We start from the raw sequence: 18,843 nt of genomic DNA, 5'->3' as shown, positions 1-18,843 counted from the left end.
TGGTAAAGAGAAAAAAAGATTAAAAAGATAAACGTGTATTTAATCTTCGAAACGCTCGGAAGCAAGTGTCGAACTTCTGCCAAAGATTGCACACGAGTATACTTGTAAATAAAACACGCACATCAGTCACCATCGGTATAATGTAAAAACAAAGTAAATCTAATAATAAATTTCTATTGCGTTCGTTAGTTTAATGCTACGAAATCATATTTATTCGTCGTTCTCTTCACGTAATCCAAATAACGAGAACCATGTAAAGAGGTTACCGAAGAAGTACAAATTAAATATTCCTTTTATCGTACATGTTTTACCTTTTATTCTGATCCCAAGTAAGTTAAATACGTACATCTTTCGTTTTAGTTGGGTCGTTAAAAGAACTGATTCATTGTACATTTCTTTGTTTTAGGTTTCTCAAATACTGTTATCAAAAACCTGACTCGCTCAGACCGCTGTACTCTCAAAATTTCTAGACAATTCTCAATGCTATTTTCAGAAATCGTTGTCGATAAGATCAAAAATACAGACGACAAAAATTCCCAGACAGGCTAATTGATCGCTTCGAGACCATTCGAGTCGCCTGACTTTTCTATTTCGAAATAATTATTTTCAGCTTGTTGAATTTACAGTAAAAATACATTCTATTACGCGTTTGAGAAGCAGCGATGTGTAATCGTTCTCGTATAAAATTGTTTGCTTCTTCGATTGCAATTTTTCTAAAAGAAAATAATTATTTCGAGGGCGATCGCGATGGTACCGTAAGTGACGAGTCTTCCACGTTGATCATGACTTGCAACATCCGTTCTTCTCTCGAATCGGAGGCCTGTCTCGCAGTCTGACGGAATCCCGCACTCCGCCGTCGATTTTCGATTTCAGCACGTTCTCCACTAAATAACGCATCGCCACGTCTGTGAGAATAAAGAGGAAGACATTTTAAAAATCCTTATTTTAGTCTAAGTTAAGAGAACGGACGTACGATGTATATTTTTACGACTCGATAAGAACTGTAATCACCGATATTCGTGTTTTCTTTCGCAGAAGTTATGTACCAGGCACCTATATCGTTCTCTTTGCAAAATTTGGCGATTTGCTCGGTTGGGACCACAGGGCAAGGGATATCGCACTTGTTTGCCAAAAGAACCACGGGTATATTTCTACCATCCGGTAGCGTGACCTTCTCCCTCAGATCGGACAGCCATTTTTTAATCGACTGGAACGTTGCTACCCGTGAAATGTCGAAAACCAAAGCTGCAGCCACTCTAGAAAGGACGAGAAATTATAGCAATTCGACAATTATAGATTTCGAGCTTTTTTAAATACTATTTTCAACTATTTCATTTTTAAAATACTTATTAATTCTGTAGTTGAAATAATGAAATACGTTTGGAAGTGACAGACGCGTTCTAAAAACGTAGTGAAATATTTCTAAATAATTATTTCTTATTATCTTTTTTTTTTTTAAATACTCACGCATACTTGTAATAGACTCTGGTCATGTACCCGAATCTCTCATGGCCGGCGACGTCCCTGAAAACGAAAGTCGAAATATGAAACGATATGTTACGTCGATGCACACTAATATTGGAAACTGATCTGCACTTCACTAGACAACTACGATACTAATTTTGATATTTAATGGATTGATAAATAATTTAAGTGTCGAGTGAGCGCACAGAGCAGCAACCAGGCGAATGAACGCATCGACAATACCATAATTGCAAGTTTATTTTAGTGTGAGGATCCCAATCGAGCGCTTTTATAGCGAAATCAGCCCCTATGGTAATCTTGTAATTTGACGTGAACCTTCCTGCAAAGAATAATCGCAATTTTGTTCGTATTACCGATTAACACTAGAATGATACATTCTTTTGAACTTCCCATCTACAGGGTGTTCGGCCATCTCTGGGAAAAATTTTAATGGGGGATTCTAGAGGCCAAAATAAGACAAAAATCAAGAATACCAATTTCTTGATGGAAGCTTCGTTAAAAAGTTATTAACAATTAAATTCAAAAATTTCAAATCGTTCTGGAAAAATTATTTATTATTATTATATTATTTAAAAAATGAATTTCGTCGAAGATCCTCGTTTTTAGATTGATAGTATCCTGTATGCATGTGTAAACGCATCAGTATTAGTATAATATATATAAATATAATTTTCGTTACCTTCCGTGTATCTCCTGACGAGCGCAGTTTTCCCTGAAACGATTTAAAAAAACGCAATAATTATTTACAAATTTTTATTGGATTAATTACTATGGTACATTTCCATTTGCATCGTATTTGAACTGTTTTATAATTATTCGAAACAACAATTTTCTATCAATAGCAGCTTTAAGTGAGACAAAGAATTCGTACATAATTAATGAATTCAAGCTTATCGATGAATCATGTAATTACTGAATGCTAGAAATACGCTCGAGAAAGAAGAAAACACAAAATCAAGGGCATCCTCGTTGTATTTACTCGCGTCGACAACATATCTTATTGATAGATTGAAACTACGTCGAACCGCTATTAATATTCTTAGAGTAATTAATCACACATCGTACGCTAAATTAGAGGCCTCGATAAGCGTCACGGAACTCAGAATTTCTCAAAATCTACGGTACCAAAGAACCAAACAGATTACCGTGCTCGAAAAACAAACACGGCCGTCCATGGAGGACCAATTTAAAAATACAACTACGAATGGTGTCGAATAATTCCAATTGTTTCTATTTTTCTCATATTTTGCAACATTTAAACAAGAAACCTCTGCCTCGTTCCTATCGAGAGTTCCACGATTTTGGCGCCAATCAAACTGTGGCTGTGTGTGTCGTTGAAATACCAGTATAAATACGCAAAGGCTCGTGAAACGATAACTATAGTAAGCTTGATACGCGAAACGCACCGACACCATAATCACCAATCACGAGGAACTTGAAGAGGAACTCCTTGTGGCCGAACTTCGCCAACAGAACGTCCGAGTCCCTTCTCGGTTTACGCGCGCTCATCTCGTGGCTCCGGTTTGGCTCGTTGATCGCGATCCAACCGATCGAAACGACACAGAGAGCACCCTGGTCGCGCGCGTCGCGTTCTCGCTTCGATGATAAACTAATTCCGTGAAACGGAGGGAGACAAGAGGCTCGACGTCAAAGGTCGTCTTCCTGCCTCTTGCCCCACCCGTATCGTCCCAGTGTCGCGATATCGCTACACTTCTGTGCTCGCGGTGAACACCCGGGATCGGTCTCGTAAACTTCGTCGCGGATAACTGAACGCTCGTCGTAACAAGCTGGTTCCTCGACGCGTACAGTGGTGGACAAAAGTATAAGGTGAAAGATCCAACGTTTGGGGCACACGAGTACAGTGACTCTCGAAAACCGCAATCTCTGATTATACATTTTTGGAAACGCGTTTGACGTATACCTTGAAGCATACTATTCGTTAGAACAGTAAATAAACAGTAGACGTAACGTTGGATGTGATCGACGTGATCTAACGTCAATAGCCAGCCCTTGACGTTGATGATAGCTCGAATTCTTTAATGATAATGATTTTTAATTTGTTTCCCGGTGATACTCAAACGTGGAGACCTTTGTGACCCACTGTAGGACGTCATACTGTTTATTTTTGAGCCGTCGTTTGGTAAAACAAGCAGCGTGTTTCGGTTTGTTATCGCACTGATAACATCCCTTATGCTTACAAGGTCTTCTGGGTCACCGATTTTATTTAAATGCCTGCTTGTAAATCTAATCGTTCTGTTCCCAAATGTACAGGTTATTGAAAGAAAGGCATGTTACGGAGTTTCTTGTAGAAATAGGATATTTGTTGAATTCGTTTATTCGTCTATCTCTGGTGCACGGTGACTTTTTGAACCGAACGTATCTGAAATTTATCCGAGCGTTTATCGTTTCTATTATAATGCCGCTTAATATTAGCTTAATCTGTCTCTGGTGCGCAAGTGTGTCTCGAGGCTATTAAAGACACGATGTGTGTTGCTACACGGTCCCGCGATGCTGATAACTAGCGCAATAACCAAGTTCTTGGATTGTTAATAGTTAGGACATCGATTTCTTCTTGAGTGAAACCCTTCGCCAGCATCCGCGGTAGAACGTTGTTGTAAATATGGGCGAATCCGTGACCACCAAATCTCATCTGCACAAAATGTAACACTGTATTAGAATATTGTTTTCAGTGGTCTTTTACTTATTCCCTTTCGTTTGGAAACATCGTCTTTCGAGGAATGCGAATTTATAGAGCGTTAATAAAATTAATATATTCGTCGATACATACGACGATTATAATTATAATTATTATTAATTGTAATTAAGACCTAATTCAGAGGTCTTTTACTTATTCTCTTTCGTTTGGGAACATTGTCTTTTGAGGAATGTGAATTTATAGAGCGTTGATAAAATTAATATATTCGTCGATACATACCAATCTATGCTTGGTGTGAATGTCGTGGCTCAAAAGCACGCGATCCAATTTTTTATCGTCCCGGAGTAGTCTGACGCGATCTATGCGTTGTGCGTCGGACGGCATGTCGACCGACGGACTCAGCTGATAAAAAGAGCATTCGACTCCGAACAGATCGAACTGGCAGTAACACTTCGTCTCGTCGGAGAACTCCAACAGCTTCTGTTCATCCAGTAAGGTTCCTGTTGATATAAAACTAATACATCGAACGTCTAAATTTTTGAGTAGATTTTGAGACTGACACCATTTTGAAAGAACACACGTACGATCTAGATGAGAGAGAATTGCTTTTCGCGAGTCACCGCCAGCTTCCTGATACAGTCTCATTATTTCAGACGGTGCCTCGTGATGTCTTCCAGGATGAAAGGTAACAGGGCACTTCAGTTGCTCCTGAAGTTCTCCAGTCGCTAGAATAGACCGTTTCTCGAAATCTGCCCCAAGCGAAATTAATCATTAACGAAATTTATTAGCGAAATCGAAGGTAACGTGGGGAACCCCCACAGTGATAATTAAAAATAAGATGTACGTGCCCTCGAATGGCCAAGTACTTCCGACTTCCCCGATGAAACCTGTCCTGACGTCAGGACACTCTATGCAACCGATCGTCATCTCTCTTAACATTACATTGTACATTTCTTCCTTCGATAATCGGAGTTCGCTGGCACTTTGAGTCGCAGCCACGTAGTAGCCTTGCGGGATAATTAAATTGATAAGTAAAAAAAAAAAATCCAAAAATAGAGTAATATTAGGTCGTTCCATAAATAATTTCTGAGGTTTTACTTTAAATAAATACTCGAATCGCAACTAAGATGATGTGTTTTTATAAAGTTTCGTTATATATTCCCCTCGACTTCGTATGCAGTACTTTTCGCGCGTTGAGGAACACCTGATGGAAATTAATAGATTTAGGAGATGGGGATACCTGTTCCAACGATAAGATTGACCCCAGATTCTCTGCTGACTTTTTTCATTGACGAAATATTACGCTTCAAGCCGTGGTTACTGTTCTCTGCAATGGTGCAACCGCCACAATCGCGGTAGAATTTCATTTCTTCCGAAATAGGATCCATCGTGTCTTCGTCATTAAACGTTAAATTATACGTGTTGCTGTAGCTGTGAATAAAAATTTGTTCATGATTTTCACGTTGCAAAAACTACTGTTCGGTTTGGGAAAAAGTTTATTCTCGAAAGCAGGCATTTCTCGATTAAAATAAAATGGTGGACAATGGTGAAACTGATGACTTGAGCCCCCCTTAATTTCACTAATATAAAATACAGGGTGTTCGGCCACCCCTGGGAAAAATTTTAATAGGAGATTGAAGAGGCCAAAATAAGACGAAAATCAAGAATATCAATTTGTTGATGGAGGCTTCGTTAAAAAGTTATTAACGTTTAAAGTTCCGCCCGTTCTGAATTTTTTTCTCGAAAATGCGCAAGATTTCGATGGTATGTCTATTCACCAAAAATGATCGTAATTGACCCCCGCAACTGAAAATAATTTTTCCAGAACGATTTCAAATTTTTTTTATCCGTCGAAAAATTTCACACCTCGAATTTTTTTCTAGAAAGTGGGTAGGATTTCAGGGGTATGTCTATTCATAAAAAATTATTGTAATTGACCCCTGCAACCAAAAATAATTTTTTTAGAATCATTTGAAATTTTGTAATTTTGTCGAAAAATTTGCTCCCTATTCGAATTTTTTTCTAGAAAGTGGGTAGGATTTCGGGGGTATGTCCATTCACCAAAAATGATTGTAATTGACCTCCGCAACCGAAAATAATTTTTTCAGAATTAATAAAAAATTTTTTTTTCGTCGAAAAATTTAGGCACCTACCTGTCGATTTTTCTTAAAAATTCCTTTTTCATTTTTAGTAATTTTGTTTGACGCCCTACAGAAAAGTTGTCTAATACTTTTTTGTAGGTAGCCATGAGCTCTACTTCAGAAAAAAGTTTCATTGAAATATATTCACAATTGTAGGAGTTCTGGCTGTTTGAAAATTGGACCATTTTTATGGGGTTTTTCTCATTTTGCGGGGTCAAGGACCAACTATTCGAACATTTTTGCGATGAGTACATATTCTCCGTCAAAATACGCGTAGTTTGCTTTTTTAAACATTAAAATCGTCCAATCCGTTCAGGAGTTATGGCGTTTTAAAGATACGCATGAAATTTTGGGGAACGATTTCTGGCCAGAAATTAGATTTTCGGTAAGGAATTTTTTTCTCGAAACTGGGTAGAATTTCGGGGGTATGTCTGTTGACCAAAAATGCTTGCAATTGCCCCCTGCAACTAAAAATAATTTTTCCAAGACGATTTGAAAGTCTTTTTTTTCACCCTAAACTTTCAGCACTTAATCGAATTTTTTTCTCGAAAGTGGATAGGATTTCGAAGGTATGTGTATTCACCAAAAATGATTGTAATTGACCCCCGCAACCGAAAATAATTTTTCCAGAACGATTTGAAATTTTTGAATTTAATTGTCAATAACTTTTTAACAAATCCTCCATCAACAAATTGGTATTCTTGATTTTCGTCTTATTTTGGCCTCTAGAATCCTCTATTAAAATTTTTCCCAGGGCCGAACACCCTCTATAATAGACTCACGGGTATTGTCTGAGAATTCCAACGTTCCGAAGTTCGATCTTTTTGTCCAGGAAAGGCTTCAAATGTTTCGGAGGTGGAACGTAAAAAGTGTCGAACATTAAAGTCAGGTGCTCGTGAGTAAGCGTCCTGCCAAGCTCCTGTGAATCCTTTTCCCCCAATACTAAATAAACAGATTTGTTACAATTCAATTTATTCGTGGAACGAGTAATTATTAAATTGTTAAAGAAGTTTTAAAAACTAAAATAAAATTCATGGAATCGAAGTTTAAACCGTGACCTTAAAAACCCACTCGTGCAAACCTGTTTAATTACGAAGGATATTGCCACATAATGCACACTTACAGTACATAATTTATCGAATAGGAATTTATTGGAATGTTTTTCGCGATATAAATACACTTACCAGTTTGCACGCGATCCATCGTTCTCTTTCTTAAAAGAAAAGAATTATCAGATATACCCAACAAAAATCGATCTTCGACCCTTAATATTCAGTTAAAAAACGCAGTTTTTCTCGCGACAGAAGCCACGAAGAATGTCCAACTTCGCGATCGACCAACTATACACTGGTGAACACAGTTGACGTGTTGCATAACAAAAATGTAAAGTACGATACTGTCGACGCGATGCAAAGTTTTCGTTAGACTTTCACGGCTTAAGAGATATCTTACTTTGTTAATATTACAGTCGACGAGACGCGATTACCGATAACGTACATTCAACAGCGGATTAACATCGAACAGAGCCCTAGACAATAATATTTGCCCCGATATGCGAATTTAAAAATAACTCTTATCGCCAAGAGTAACGGAATCTTAACAAAATGTATTTATTATTCATTTTCCATTACATTTCTTAAATATTTTCAAACATGCGTTCGTATAAATAAATGATTAAAGCGTTCGAATAATTTAAATATCGACAACTAAGTTTCACTATGTGCAAAGGAAGGGTTCAAAAATATATTTTTACATGTTTCACAACCACCCCCTCCCCAAAGTAAGTCATCTAGATCCGACCCCTGACCTTTAGCCGACATGTTGGATCTTATACGATCCTGAAATGGCCTTACTTTGAAAAACACCGATCTAAATTACACAATTTCATCGATTTAATCTTTACCAGGCAACGTGCAATCTCGTATTTTGTTTGTCAAAAACAAAATTGATCGTATTATATTTTTAAGTACTAATATCTCAATTATTACTGATCTAATTTGGATCTACGCATTCTTTTTATTTTTTTTTCTTTCTTTTTTGTGTCGTTACACCTAAAGACGCTCGTGATTCGTCCTGTATGAACGAACTATCGTTTTATTTATCGTTTTATTAATTAATATTTATTCGTATTGTTCTTGAATATCAGGAACACTGTTGTACCTACGACGAGTACTTTTCAGTACTATTCGATAACTTATAAATATGACCATATGTGCCAGGAAATAAATTTAAGCTTTGTCTATATTAAGCGTAACATAAATTAACTTGAGATTTTATACGTCTATTTAATAAATTTAAGGCAAGAACGCCCAAGCCTGTCGTGGAATAGTTCATTGTCTTCGACGCTAGATGGCGCGCATTTTTTCGATGTCAAACCCCCTGGTGCTAAAACGCCCAAGTTTGTCGAGAAATAGTTCTTACCTTCAACGCTAGATGGCGCTTATTTACCGACCTCAGGCCCCCTGGTGCTAAAACGTCCAAGTTTGTCGTGGAATAGTTAGTTACCTTCAACGCTAGATGGCGCTTATTTACCGACCTCAGGCCCCCTGGTGCTAAAACGTCCAAGTTTGTCGTGGAATAGTTCGGTACCTTCAACGCTAGATGGCGGCTATTGGATGTTTTAGTACCAGGGGGCCCGAGGTCGGTAAATATTCCACGACAAACTTGGACGTTTTAACACCAGAGGGTTTGACATCGAAAAAATGCGCGCCATCTAGCGTCGAAGCGAATGAACTATTCCACGAGAGACTTGACGTTCTTGCCTAAAATCTATTCGTATACGTCATCTGTGTTTGGCATTCAGGGGAATGAAAATTAAACAAACTCAATCTTAATCTGTAGAATTCTTCCTCCTGTTGATCCTTTTGCAACATCGTATTCTCTGGAGTTTGTATCAGGATTGAAACGACAGAATTTTTAAGATTCATTCAAACTTTAGTATCAGAAGAACGTGTCCGAGTCCGTAGATCATTTTATAATAAACTCTTAAACTATACAATAAACACAATGCAAAAGATATTTTTCTTGTCTTTTATTAACGACAGCTAAGCCTCTCTCAGGCTTATGTGTCCCTTTGGTTGAAACATTGACTATACATTTTTTTGTTTTAATAATTACACTTACGAATGTATGTACATATCTTGAGTATTAGCCTACTTAGCCTAGTCAGTCTTAGGTTATTTGTACTTATTTTACTACTTATGACTAGATTATAATGATAGTCCATGGTGGAGTACAAACGCATCAATGATAAAGAACGCCTTAATGTTGGGCTGTTGCAGATATGTTTGAATACGGTGAGGTGGTTTCTAGGTGTTGTATTCCAGATCTCTTAATATGCTTTTCTCTGCTCTTTCATCAGGGGCCAGTGACTGACCCCTTTGGAGGGTCGACAAAGACAAAATGACATATGCCCTCTTTCTCGATTCACCGAAGCTGCCCAAAGTAAGTTCGGACCGTCTCGTGGGAGTCGAGAGAGAAAGGCTCACACTTCCCTTCTTGCTCTAGAACAACTAATATCCGACCTCCTATCAACAGGTTTCCACAGGCCTCTGCTGACCGCCGCTGACCATTCCTGGAATTTCTGACAATGTATAACGATTACGACTGGCTACTGTTAGCCTCTCCCAGCCTCGGCTGACCCCTGCTGACCACCGCTTATATTTCTGACAACGTATAACGATTACTACTGACTTCTGCCTGCCTCCGCTGGACTCTGCTGACCGCTACTGACCACTCCTGTTACTTCTGACAATGTATAACGATTACAACTTGCCTCTGCATGCCTCTGCTGGCCTCCGTTGGCCTCTGCTGACCGCTGCTGATCACTGCTAACCACCGCTTATATTTGTGGCAACGTACAACGATTACTACTGGCTACTGCCAGCCTCTGCTGACCTCTGCCAGCATCTCCCAACCTAAGCTGGCCTCTGCCAACATCTCCCGACGTCAGCTAACCATCGCTGACCACTGCTGACCGTTGCTGACAACTTGTGACATGATGTAATATAATATAATATATTTATATGTATTAAAGTTTTGTATAATGTAAATCTATGGCAATAAATGATATAATTTCAAAGAATTCTATGTATTCTCATCATTTTTTACCCCTCTTTCCCTCTCCAAATTGAAATGACGTCATTTCTAAGAATTCCTGAAAATTCTCGGATCCCTAAAACTTACCGGCGTCCCTGAAACTTCTCGGAATCCCTGAAATTTCCAAGAAATTTCAGGCAGCGGCAAAAATTCCGGCCTGAATTTTTCTGCAAAAATTTTAAAAAGCCGTTACGTAATATTACGTAATATTACGTAACATTACGTAATAACTCTTAAAAATTTCTCGCGACCGGAATTTTTCGGCAAAAATTACGTAATATTACGTAACATTATGTAATATTACGTAATATTACGTAATAGCTCTTCAAAATTTCTCCGGCCGGAATTTTTCGGCAAAAATTATGTAATGTTACGTAATATTACGTAATATTACGTAATGACGTCATTTCCAGGAATTCGCAAAAATTCCTGGCGGCGGGAAATTTGAAATCTTTCCGGGGAACTTAAAAAATTTTAAAAGATTCGGAGTGTCTTATAACTAAGGGAATGATTTCGATAGGAAAAGAAGGGTAAAAATGATGAGAACACATAGAATTCTTTGAAATTATATCATTTATTGCCATAGATTTACATTATACAACACTTTAAGACAAATAAACATATTATATTATATTACATCGTGTCACAATTTGTCAGCAACGGTCAGCAGTGGTCAGCGATGGTCAGCGTTGGTCAGCGTTGGTCAGCGTTGGTCAGCGTTGATCAGCGTTGGTCAGCGATGGTCAGCTGACGTCGGGAGGTGTTGGTAGAGGTCAGCAGAGGCTGACAGTAGCCAGTAGTAATCGTTGTACACTGCCAGAAATATAAACGGTGGTCAGCAGTGGTCAGCAGCGGTCAGCAGCGGTCAGCAGGGGCGAACAGTAGCATGTAGTAATTGTTATACGATGTCAGAAACATCAGGGGTGGTCAGCAGTGTTTAGCAGAGGCCAGCAAAGGCATGCACAGGCAAGCAGAAACCTGCAAAGGCAAGCAGAGACTTGTAGGGGCATGCAGTAGTAAGTATTAATCGTTATACATTATCAGAAATACCTGCAGTGGTCAGTAGCGTTCGGCAGAGGCCAGGAAAGTTCAGCAGAGACAAGCACACGCTGACAGAGATCAGCAAAGACCAACAGAGGTTAGCAGAAGTCAGTAGTAATTGTTATAGATTGTTAGAAATATAAGCGATGTGTCAAAAGTTGTCGGGAGTTCTGTACTTTTGTCACCACTGGTCATCAGAGGTCATCAGAGGCAAATAGAAACCAGGAGTAATTTGCAGAATTCAGTAATGATTCCGAATCGTATGCCGTAGACGGGAGGTCGGATTTCAGTTGTTAAGAGCGAGAAGGCAAATGTGAGCCTTTCTCTCTCGACTCCCACGAGGCGGTCCGAAATTACTTCGGGCAGCTTCGGAATAATCGAGAAAGAGGGCATGTGTCAGTTTGCCTTTGTCGACTTTCCGAAATTCTACGAGTTCACGTACGCGTGATCTGGTATGTGTGAGTAGAGCACCGAGTGCTGAATCTGGCATTTCGACGCGTGTGCATTTATCAAGCATCGAGCTCAAATTTACTCGCTTGACTCATAATACACGCACCAACAATGAAAACGCATTGTATAGCAATGGACGGCGAACGATCTTTCTGCGCATTCCACCTTACGCACGTGCAGTGCTCGAATTAGTAGCTCGTGACCACGAATAACTTCAGTGGCTGTGGTGTGCACGGGGCCCAAGATACAATCCGTTTGAAACAACGTCCGAACTACCGAGTTTCTGAAATAATAGCAGAGGTAGCATATTTTTCACTTAAAAACAAATAAATGATATATTTATCTTTGATTTTTCAAGCTTACTTTGAGATAAACATGATTCCTTTTAACGAGATGCTGTACTTAGATTAGATAAAAGAAAAAATACATTCAACGATACGTAACAAAAATATTTAAGGTCGCACCGACTCTCAAAAAAGCACTTCAATCCTACCGTGGCCATGAACATTATCGTGTTATAAATTACAGAACTGAAAAAACAGACTTTCGGATAAACTTCAAAAAATGAAAACAGAAACATGATTTCTAATCCGTCAGATTCTAAAACAGTTTTCCATCTGTTGTCACGCCAACATGCTCTCGGCGAATTAATTCCCAAAACTAGTTTAAATAAAATATACGGAAGATTCTTCGCAACAGATAAAAATTGAAAACTGAACTTTCGGATCGAATGAATTGCCATACGTTTGTTTTATTGTTTATCAATTGTTAGAATAAAATTTTTCCCAAGTCTGGTTTAGACGTTATTTCAACCATTACGTATTGCAGGACACCGTGTATAAACGGTTGCCGACAGATAGATCTGCGAAGCTTGAAAAATTGGGATACGCTTTGATTAAGAGAATAAGGGGGACGAGATACCGTATCACATAAATGTATACTTATATATTATATATATACACGTCTTAGTCGGCAATTCGTCTATTTGTCTCGTTACGACTCTCTTCCCTTCGAATGTATACAATATAAAATGCTACGACTTCTTTTCTCGAGCAAATGGTTCGTGTAGCGTTCGAGTAAATCACTTCGTCATTCCAAGTATACACCTTTACATTTTAATCTGTCGAAAGACGATTAACGCGTCGTTCCGGTGCGGTTAGACGCGTACGCTTCAGCGAACGCGAATCGCCAGACTGTTGGCGGGCGTGTCGCGCGTCGCGATAAAGAGATTCTGCTGCATACAATTAAATAATCCGATAGTTCGTGGGCTCTCCGGAAAGTCTAAAACAGAAATTTATTGTATCGTTTAGTTCACAATCTCGAGCGAAGATTCTCACGAACATCGAAATGGAAATCAGGATCAACACAATAATAACCACACATAAACGATTAAATTCAGACAATAGTAAAGATCGCACAACATTAGACGGAAGTTGGATATTTAAGGCACGCCAAAACGAAATCGTAATTATAGAATGTATTTTATTTAGAACTCTATATTATCAATAAATACGTGTAATAGACTTTCGAGACGCCCGATAAATAAACAATCGCAAATACGAACAGATTTGACTCGCCCTGCGGTCATCGAATCGTCTAGTCAACAACAACCGCGAACAGCGTACAGGTTTCTAAGAAGTTCGATCAAGATTTGATGACACTGTTTCACGACGAGAATTGCACGATCGTCCAATGGCCATTGACATGGCCAAAAAATATTCCCGCGATTACTGAATCAACAATAGTAATTATATGGATAATAGTACTAATAGCACTAATGGTAATAATAATATTGATAATACAGTAATAATAATTTACATTTACACTTCCTCGTACTTATTTACTCAGTTAATTAATTATATTCCCTATCTACTTACGGCATGCTTACGTTTACACTCGCCCATCCTACAAACGCAATACAGTCTGTACTCAACCGTAAATCCTTAACGAAAGTGATCAAACGCTCGAACGTATACATATATATATATATAAAAATAAGACGAGTAATCGTAAAAAATATACAGAGAAACGCGTAATGTACAAATCGATAAAATGGATGATATTGTGGAATTTCTCCCTTTTGCGGAGGATATATCGATTATTCGTAACGTATTCATTTCCGGGACTGATAGAAAAAAAGAAAATAAATGTACGATTCAGAAAGTGGAAAGACAGTGTTTGTTACCCAAAGGACGCGATACTACGGGACTAAGGGGGACGTTATAAATATTAAATGTCTAATAACAAAGCACTGCTTAGATGAAGTTGACGAGTGCGCGCGAAAGTATGAATTCAGAATGAGCTAAGTTGGTTTCAAGAAATTGATCGATCCGACCAATGAAAAAGATAAATAGTAACGGGCAATGATGCTTCATTCCATAGCAATCTTGCACACAACAGGTTATCTTCATAAACTATCGTCACTGTCGTCGGCATGAGCTTCAACAGAAACATTTGCAGCCAGCCCCGCGGCACTTCCATCTCTGTTGCTTTCAATTTCTTGCTCCATGGAGTTATACTGCGCCTGCGGTTCATCTGTACGCGTGAAACAGAAAAGAACAAAACACCTTCCGGTTAACAAATACTTGGAGACAGAGGTGGAAAAATGAGGATTGGGAAGTCTCAAGAAATATTTCGTCGTCTTCTAAAACCACGTTGAATTATATAAAAAGGCGAATGTGAGATTAATTACCTGACTGAGTTGCTGGAGATTCTTCATCTCCTTGGCCTGGACTCAATATAGCTTCTTTAATTTGACTGTTGACACCTTTTGGATCTAGGTCTGTGGCCCAACTAAAGTACATTAACGCGAGATGCGTATTACCCAACTTTTTATGCACCTAAACGAGAAAAGAACGAACGTAAGAAAAAAAAAGTAACCATATAATGCGATGTAAGTAAATGATAATGATTTTTACTTTTCCTATCGAATAATAGACTAGAGACTCTTTGGGTACGATATTTTTCAACTCCTCGAATTCCCTCAGCGCTTCTGCGTGCCGACCAATTGAGAAATTAATACTAGCACGATGAAATTTGCATAGTGTATTGTCGGGGTCGTTCGCGATCGCAGTATTAAAAGTCTTTAAAGCTTGGTCAGTTTTCTTCAGTGCATGTTGTACAACACCGATGTGGCACATTATCGCAGAATTCTGCGGATTAATTTGTAACGCACGTTTAAAATGCAACTCCGCTAGACTATATTGCTCCTGTTTGGAGAATATTGTTCCTAACCCAAACCTGCACGAGGAAAATGATTGGTTGTTTATACTAATTCATTTTTTACAATTATTTTAACAAGCTTACCATGCATTATAATGTCTAGAATCAAGCCTGATGGCGTTACGAAATGCAGTGATGGCCTTATCCAATTCTTCTGTCATAACATATTCATGACCAAGAAGCGTATAGGCATATGGAAAATTGGGATCTACCTATAAATTTTTCAAACGCACGACTTTTAATTTAGTTGTATTTAGAATATATACTTTTTTTAATACAGTGAAAATTAGGATTGATAGCCAAGGATGACGTTTCCATAAATATTAAAGCATTTAAATAAACAATATACCTGGATAGCTCTTTGAAAGAATTTAATTGCCGTTTCATGTTCTGTTTGCGCGGAAAATAAGTTTCCGGTAGCGCACCAAGCAGCTGGTGAATTGCGATCTTCGGAGACAAGTTCTTGCGCGAGAGTGGAGAGCTGCACTTCGGCATGCAAATGCCACAAAACCGTACTATAAATTTCTATGAGTTCAGTCCTTTGGGGTTCCAATTGTCTCACTTCCGCAAAGTAACTGGCAGCTTTTTTATAATCTATCATTTCAAAATGCGCGCGGGCTAACATGGACAACACCCATCCCGTATTGTAATGTTGTGCTGGGAGAGCACTTAACAATTCAACCGCTTGAGTACAATTAAATTGACTTAAATGTTGATATGCCAATCCTAATTCGCGTAGCAGCGACATTAATCCCTCGGCACATTGTTTTTGGAGTGTAACTGCACAAAAGTTGTTGCTACTTTGATTGTTCAATGCGTTTACATTAGCTACAGCCTTTTCTGATGTAATGGTTTCCGTTTTCTCCTTCTCGTTTCGGTTTCTCTCGTTTAGCTCATTAAAACTAGCTTTGTTTAAATTGGTTTTTGAAAGTCTGGCCTTTGTCTTTCGAGATGGAGATTTAGGCGTCGCAAATTTATTTCTATTAGGAGATTTATTATTTTCCTAATAAAATAATATATATCAATTGCATTTCTAAATACTATGCAAATAATATTTAGATACATTCGAGAATGAAGAAGGTAAAATAGAAGAAGAAATAACTACCTTCACTGAGTAGCTGTGACTGAAGAGTCTTGACGAACGCCTGACGTTAGTACCTTGTAGCGTTGGTGCTGCAGGCGATGGAGTAGTAGGCGTTACCGTTACAATATTGGCGCTGTTACTTGTGTTTCCCGATTGTGAAAATACTGGTTTTCCTTGTTGTAAAGGTGTTTCTTTCCTTGACATTAATTGCTATGCACCAAAACATTTACATTATGCATTGCACAGTGCATTTACGAGTTACGTATTTAAGAATTTAATGATCGATACTTACCCCCACATGGGCCCTTAAACTAGTGACACGTTTTACTAAACTTTTCTGATCGTTAGCTTCTATAAGAGTAGTATGCGAAGGTAGAACTGTTGGTTCAGGTGTATTGCTTTCCAATGGTAAGATACCGAAAGTTGGTGTAAGAGGACTCATAGTGTTATTGAACATACTACGGTACCGAGGCAGTTTAGCTCTTGGCGATATCGAAGAACAATTACTATAATGTGTAGGTAGATTTTGGGGACTCTCGTCTACAGAAGAATATAACCGTATACCGGGTCCTATACCATTCATTATAGTCGATGCTGATGTTATTTGCACAGGAGTGCTACAAGATACAAATAATATAATAACATGATATAATCGTGTAAGCCATTCGTTACCAAAGTGGTATAAGTTCATTTATTTTTTTAATGAAGTTTCTGTTAGTACAGAATATTGATGAACTTAGGCTACTTGCGTAACAAATGGCTCGTATATACACTGCCGTAATAAATATGTACATACACATTGTTGCCATTTGTAGTAGGTGTACCGTTCGAATTATTAGTAGGTACAATGAGATCAGACTCAGTGGCATATATGGGAGTAGATATACTACCATGGCACATTGCAAAATTATCTAATTTATCTAATTGAAAAACTTTTGCAGGATCTACCACTTCGCCAACATTACACAATTCTTCAAACGAATGCCAAAGAAACGGATTCAATTTCAATGCCAGTTTATGCGCATCGTTTCCTTTCGCAGTGCGCATCATTTTATAATAAATCTTAGCTATAACCTGAAGCGAGAAGCATGCATGTTCACCAAACTGAGTTATGATTTCTTCTAAATTTTTCAACTGCTTGTAGTACCCTCCTATTATCGCCGCTTCTGCCTCTGCATATCTAACAAATTTTAATATTAGAATATACAGTAATACCAAAGTATTGAAATAATGTAACTTCACACTTACTTTTCTAAATCGTAACAACATTTAGCCAAAAGAAATCTGCATTGTGCAGAGTTTGGGGATTTTTTAGAGAGTAACGCATAAGCTTGTCTAACTCTGCCTGAACGATAATAACATGTCGCCAAGAGGAACAAAGTTTCTTCAGTGTCAACTATAAAATATTGATTGTTAACATAATATTCTAATTAGACGATATAAATATAAATTAATTATTTAAAATACTATATTAAAGAAAATCAAAAACTTGCCTTCTGCGCACAACCTTTCTGCTAAAAATATTGCATCTGGGTAAGCATAATGATTTAAACAATGCCATATGGCTGCCTGTAATTATACATATCATGATATATCAACAGAACATGTATAAATATGTAATAATAAAGTGTTTAATTATTATGCCTCCGCCAAGCAAATGATACGTACAAGTTATCTGTATAATTATGAGTCTATACAATAACACATTTAAAATCATGGCAATTTACAAATTTATATATAAAATATGAGAAAAAACGCGTAAACGTTGTAAATGCTTCTACTTATTTATAGTCGTATCCCCTCCCATTTACGTCCATTTCGCAAAAGCAAACAACCCTAAACAAGTACACCCTCACGGAAAAATGCATTTAGATGAATATTGGATAAAAATTTGATAACTTCATAAAAAGTGTAATATTACAAAACAAATAAAGCATCGCGAGATACTTAGCATAACCCGAAATCAATTTCCCATTAAGAAGTAAATATATACGAAAACGGTTTCAATTACTGATGTCAGTATCAATAAGTGTGGATGCGCCCCGATAGAAAATCGCACGTCACTGGCAGCCTCCTTCTAAATTCTAATGATTTTACCTGCACTGGCTCCTGTACAATCATCGTTCACACGGCAGACTCGGTCATATAAGAATAATCTCAAACGTTTCAAGGAAATTTAACGAAGAAAATCCAAAGTCGAATGACTGCTGTGTATAAAAATTTCTTAGGAGTCCATCTTTGCTCCGATTCTTTTGAAGTGAACAACCGACTTCAGAACAAAGGCTTGCCAACATCGCAGAAACGTCATTTCTGAAAGAGATTAACATATACATATGTGCGCATAAGCATTATAGCAACCAGAGCTATATTCAGAGATCGAATATCAATCCAGAATAATCGCACATTTGCAACAAATCAAATAATGGTAATTTAGCTACCGACGGATCATCTATTTAGAAAACTTTATTTAAAATGTTTAAATGCGCAAAACATATGAAAATTAAATTTTCATAATAGCCTATATTGTGTTTATTGTAACATTATTTTAAGTTTTTATAAAGAAAAATATTAAAATTGAAAAAGATTTTCGCGACATTTGTATTGAAATAATTGTTTATAATTGTACGAACATGCTGAATTAACAGCGATAACTGTTACGTTCTCAT

The 18,843-nt window shown here is 37.8% G+C and overlaps 3 protein-coding genes across 5 annotated transcripts; all 3 read right to left on the bottom strand.

Moving 5' to 3' along the window:
* Nucleotides 1-291: 291 nt before the first annotated feature.
* Nucleotides 292-3,467, bottom strand: LOC143350421 (ras-related protein Rab-38-like). 3 transcript variants are annotated; one of them, XM_076782578.1, is made up of 6 exons: nt 2,892-3,436; nt 2,165-2,197; nt 1,708-1,804; nt 1,474-1,524; nt 1,012-1,256; nt 292-905 (listed from the first exon to the last, which is right to left on the bottom strand). In XM_076782578.1, the coding sequence occupies exons 1-6, from the start codon at nt 2,992-2,994 to the stop codon at nt 781-783; spliced, it is 654 nt and encodes a 217-aa protein (XP_076638693.1). In that variant the 5' UTR covers nt 2,995-3,436; the 3' UTR covers nt 292-780. The 3 variants fall into 3 exon arrangements, with proteins under 3 accessions (XP_076638693.1, XP_076638683.1, XP_076638702.1); XM_076782568.1 differs by having other exon boundaries at nt 1,468-1,524; nt 2,892-3,427; XM_076782587.1 differs by having other exon boundaries at nt 770-905; nt 974-1,256; nt 1,468-1,524; nt 2,892-3,467.
* A 347-nt stretch (nt 3,468-3,814) lies between these two features.
* LOC143350414 (phosphotriesterase-related protein) lies at nt 3,815-7,718 on the bottom strand. The gene is made up of 7 exons (XM_076782556.1): nt 7,467-7,718; nt 7,065-7,224; nt 5,382-5,572; nt 4,990-5,148; nt 4,726-4,890; nt 4,421-4,641; nt 3,815-4,135 (listed from the first exon to the last, which is right to left on the bottom strand). Exons 1-7 carry the CDS (start codon nt 7,483-7,485, stop codon nt 4,004-4,006), a joined length of 1,047 nt encoding a protein of 348 aa, XP_076638671.1. The 5' UTR covers nt 7,486-7,718; the 3' UTR covers nt 3,815-4,003.
* Nucleotides 7,719-11,811: 4,093 nt separating this feature from the next.
* Nucleotides 11,812-18,448, bottom strand: Cdc27 (cell division cycle protein 27). Its single transcript, XM_076782766.1, has 11 exons — nt 18,275-18,448; nt 17,671-17,746; nt 17,426-17,573; nt 16,974-17,357; nt 16,470-16,794; nt 16,199-16,387; nt 15,443-16,096; nt 15,178-15,305; nt 14,790-15,111; nt 14,564-14,711; nt 11,812-14,406 (listed from the first exon to the last, which is right to left on the bottom strand). Exons 1-11 carry the CDS (start codon nt 18,296-18,298, stop codon nt 14,279-14,281), a joined length of 2,526 nt encoding a protein of 841 aa, XP_076638881.1. The 5' UTR covers nt 18,299-18,448; the 3' UTR covers nt 11,812-14,278.
* Between the last annotated feature and the right edge of the window lie 395 nt (nt 18,449-18,843).

This window comes from Colletes latitarsis, chromosome 2 (assembly GCF_051014445.1).
Source record: "Colletes latitarsis isolate SP2378_abdomen chromosome 2, iyColLati1, whole genome shotgun sequence".
NCBI lineage: Eukaryota > Metazoa > Arthropoda > Insecta > Hymenoptera > Colletidae > Colletes > Colletes latitarsis.
This window is presented reverse-complemented; position numbering and strand designations above follow the sequence as displayed.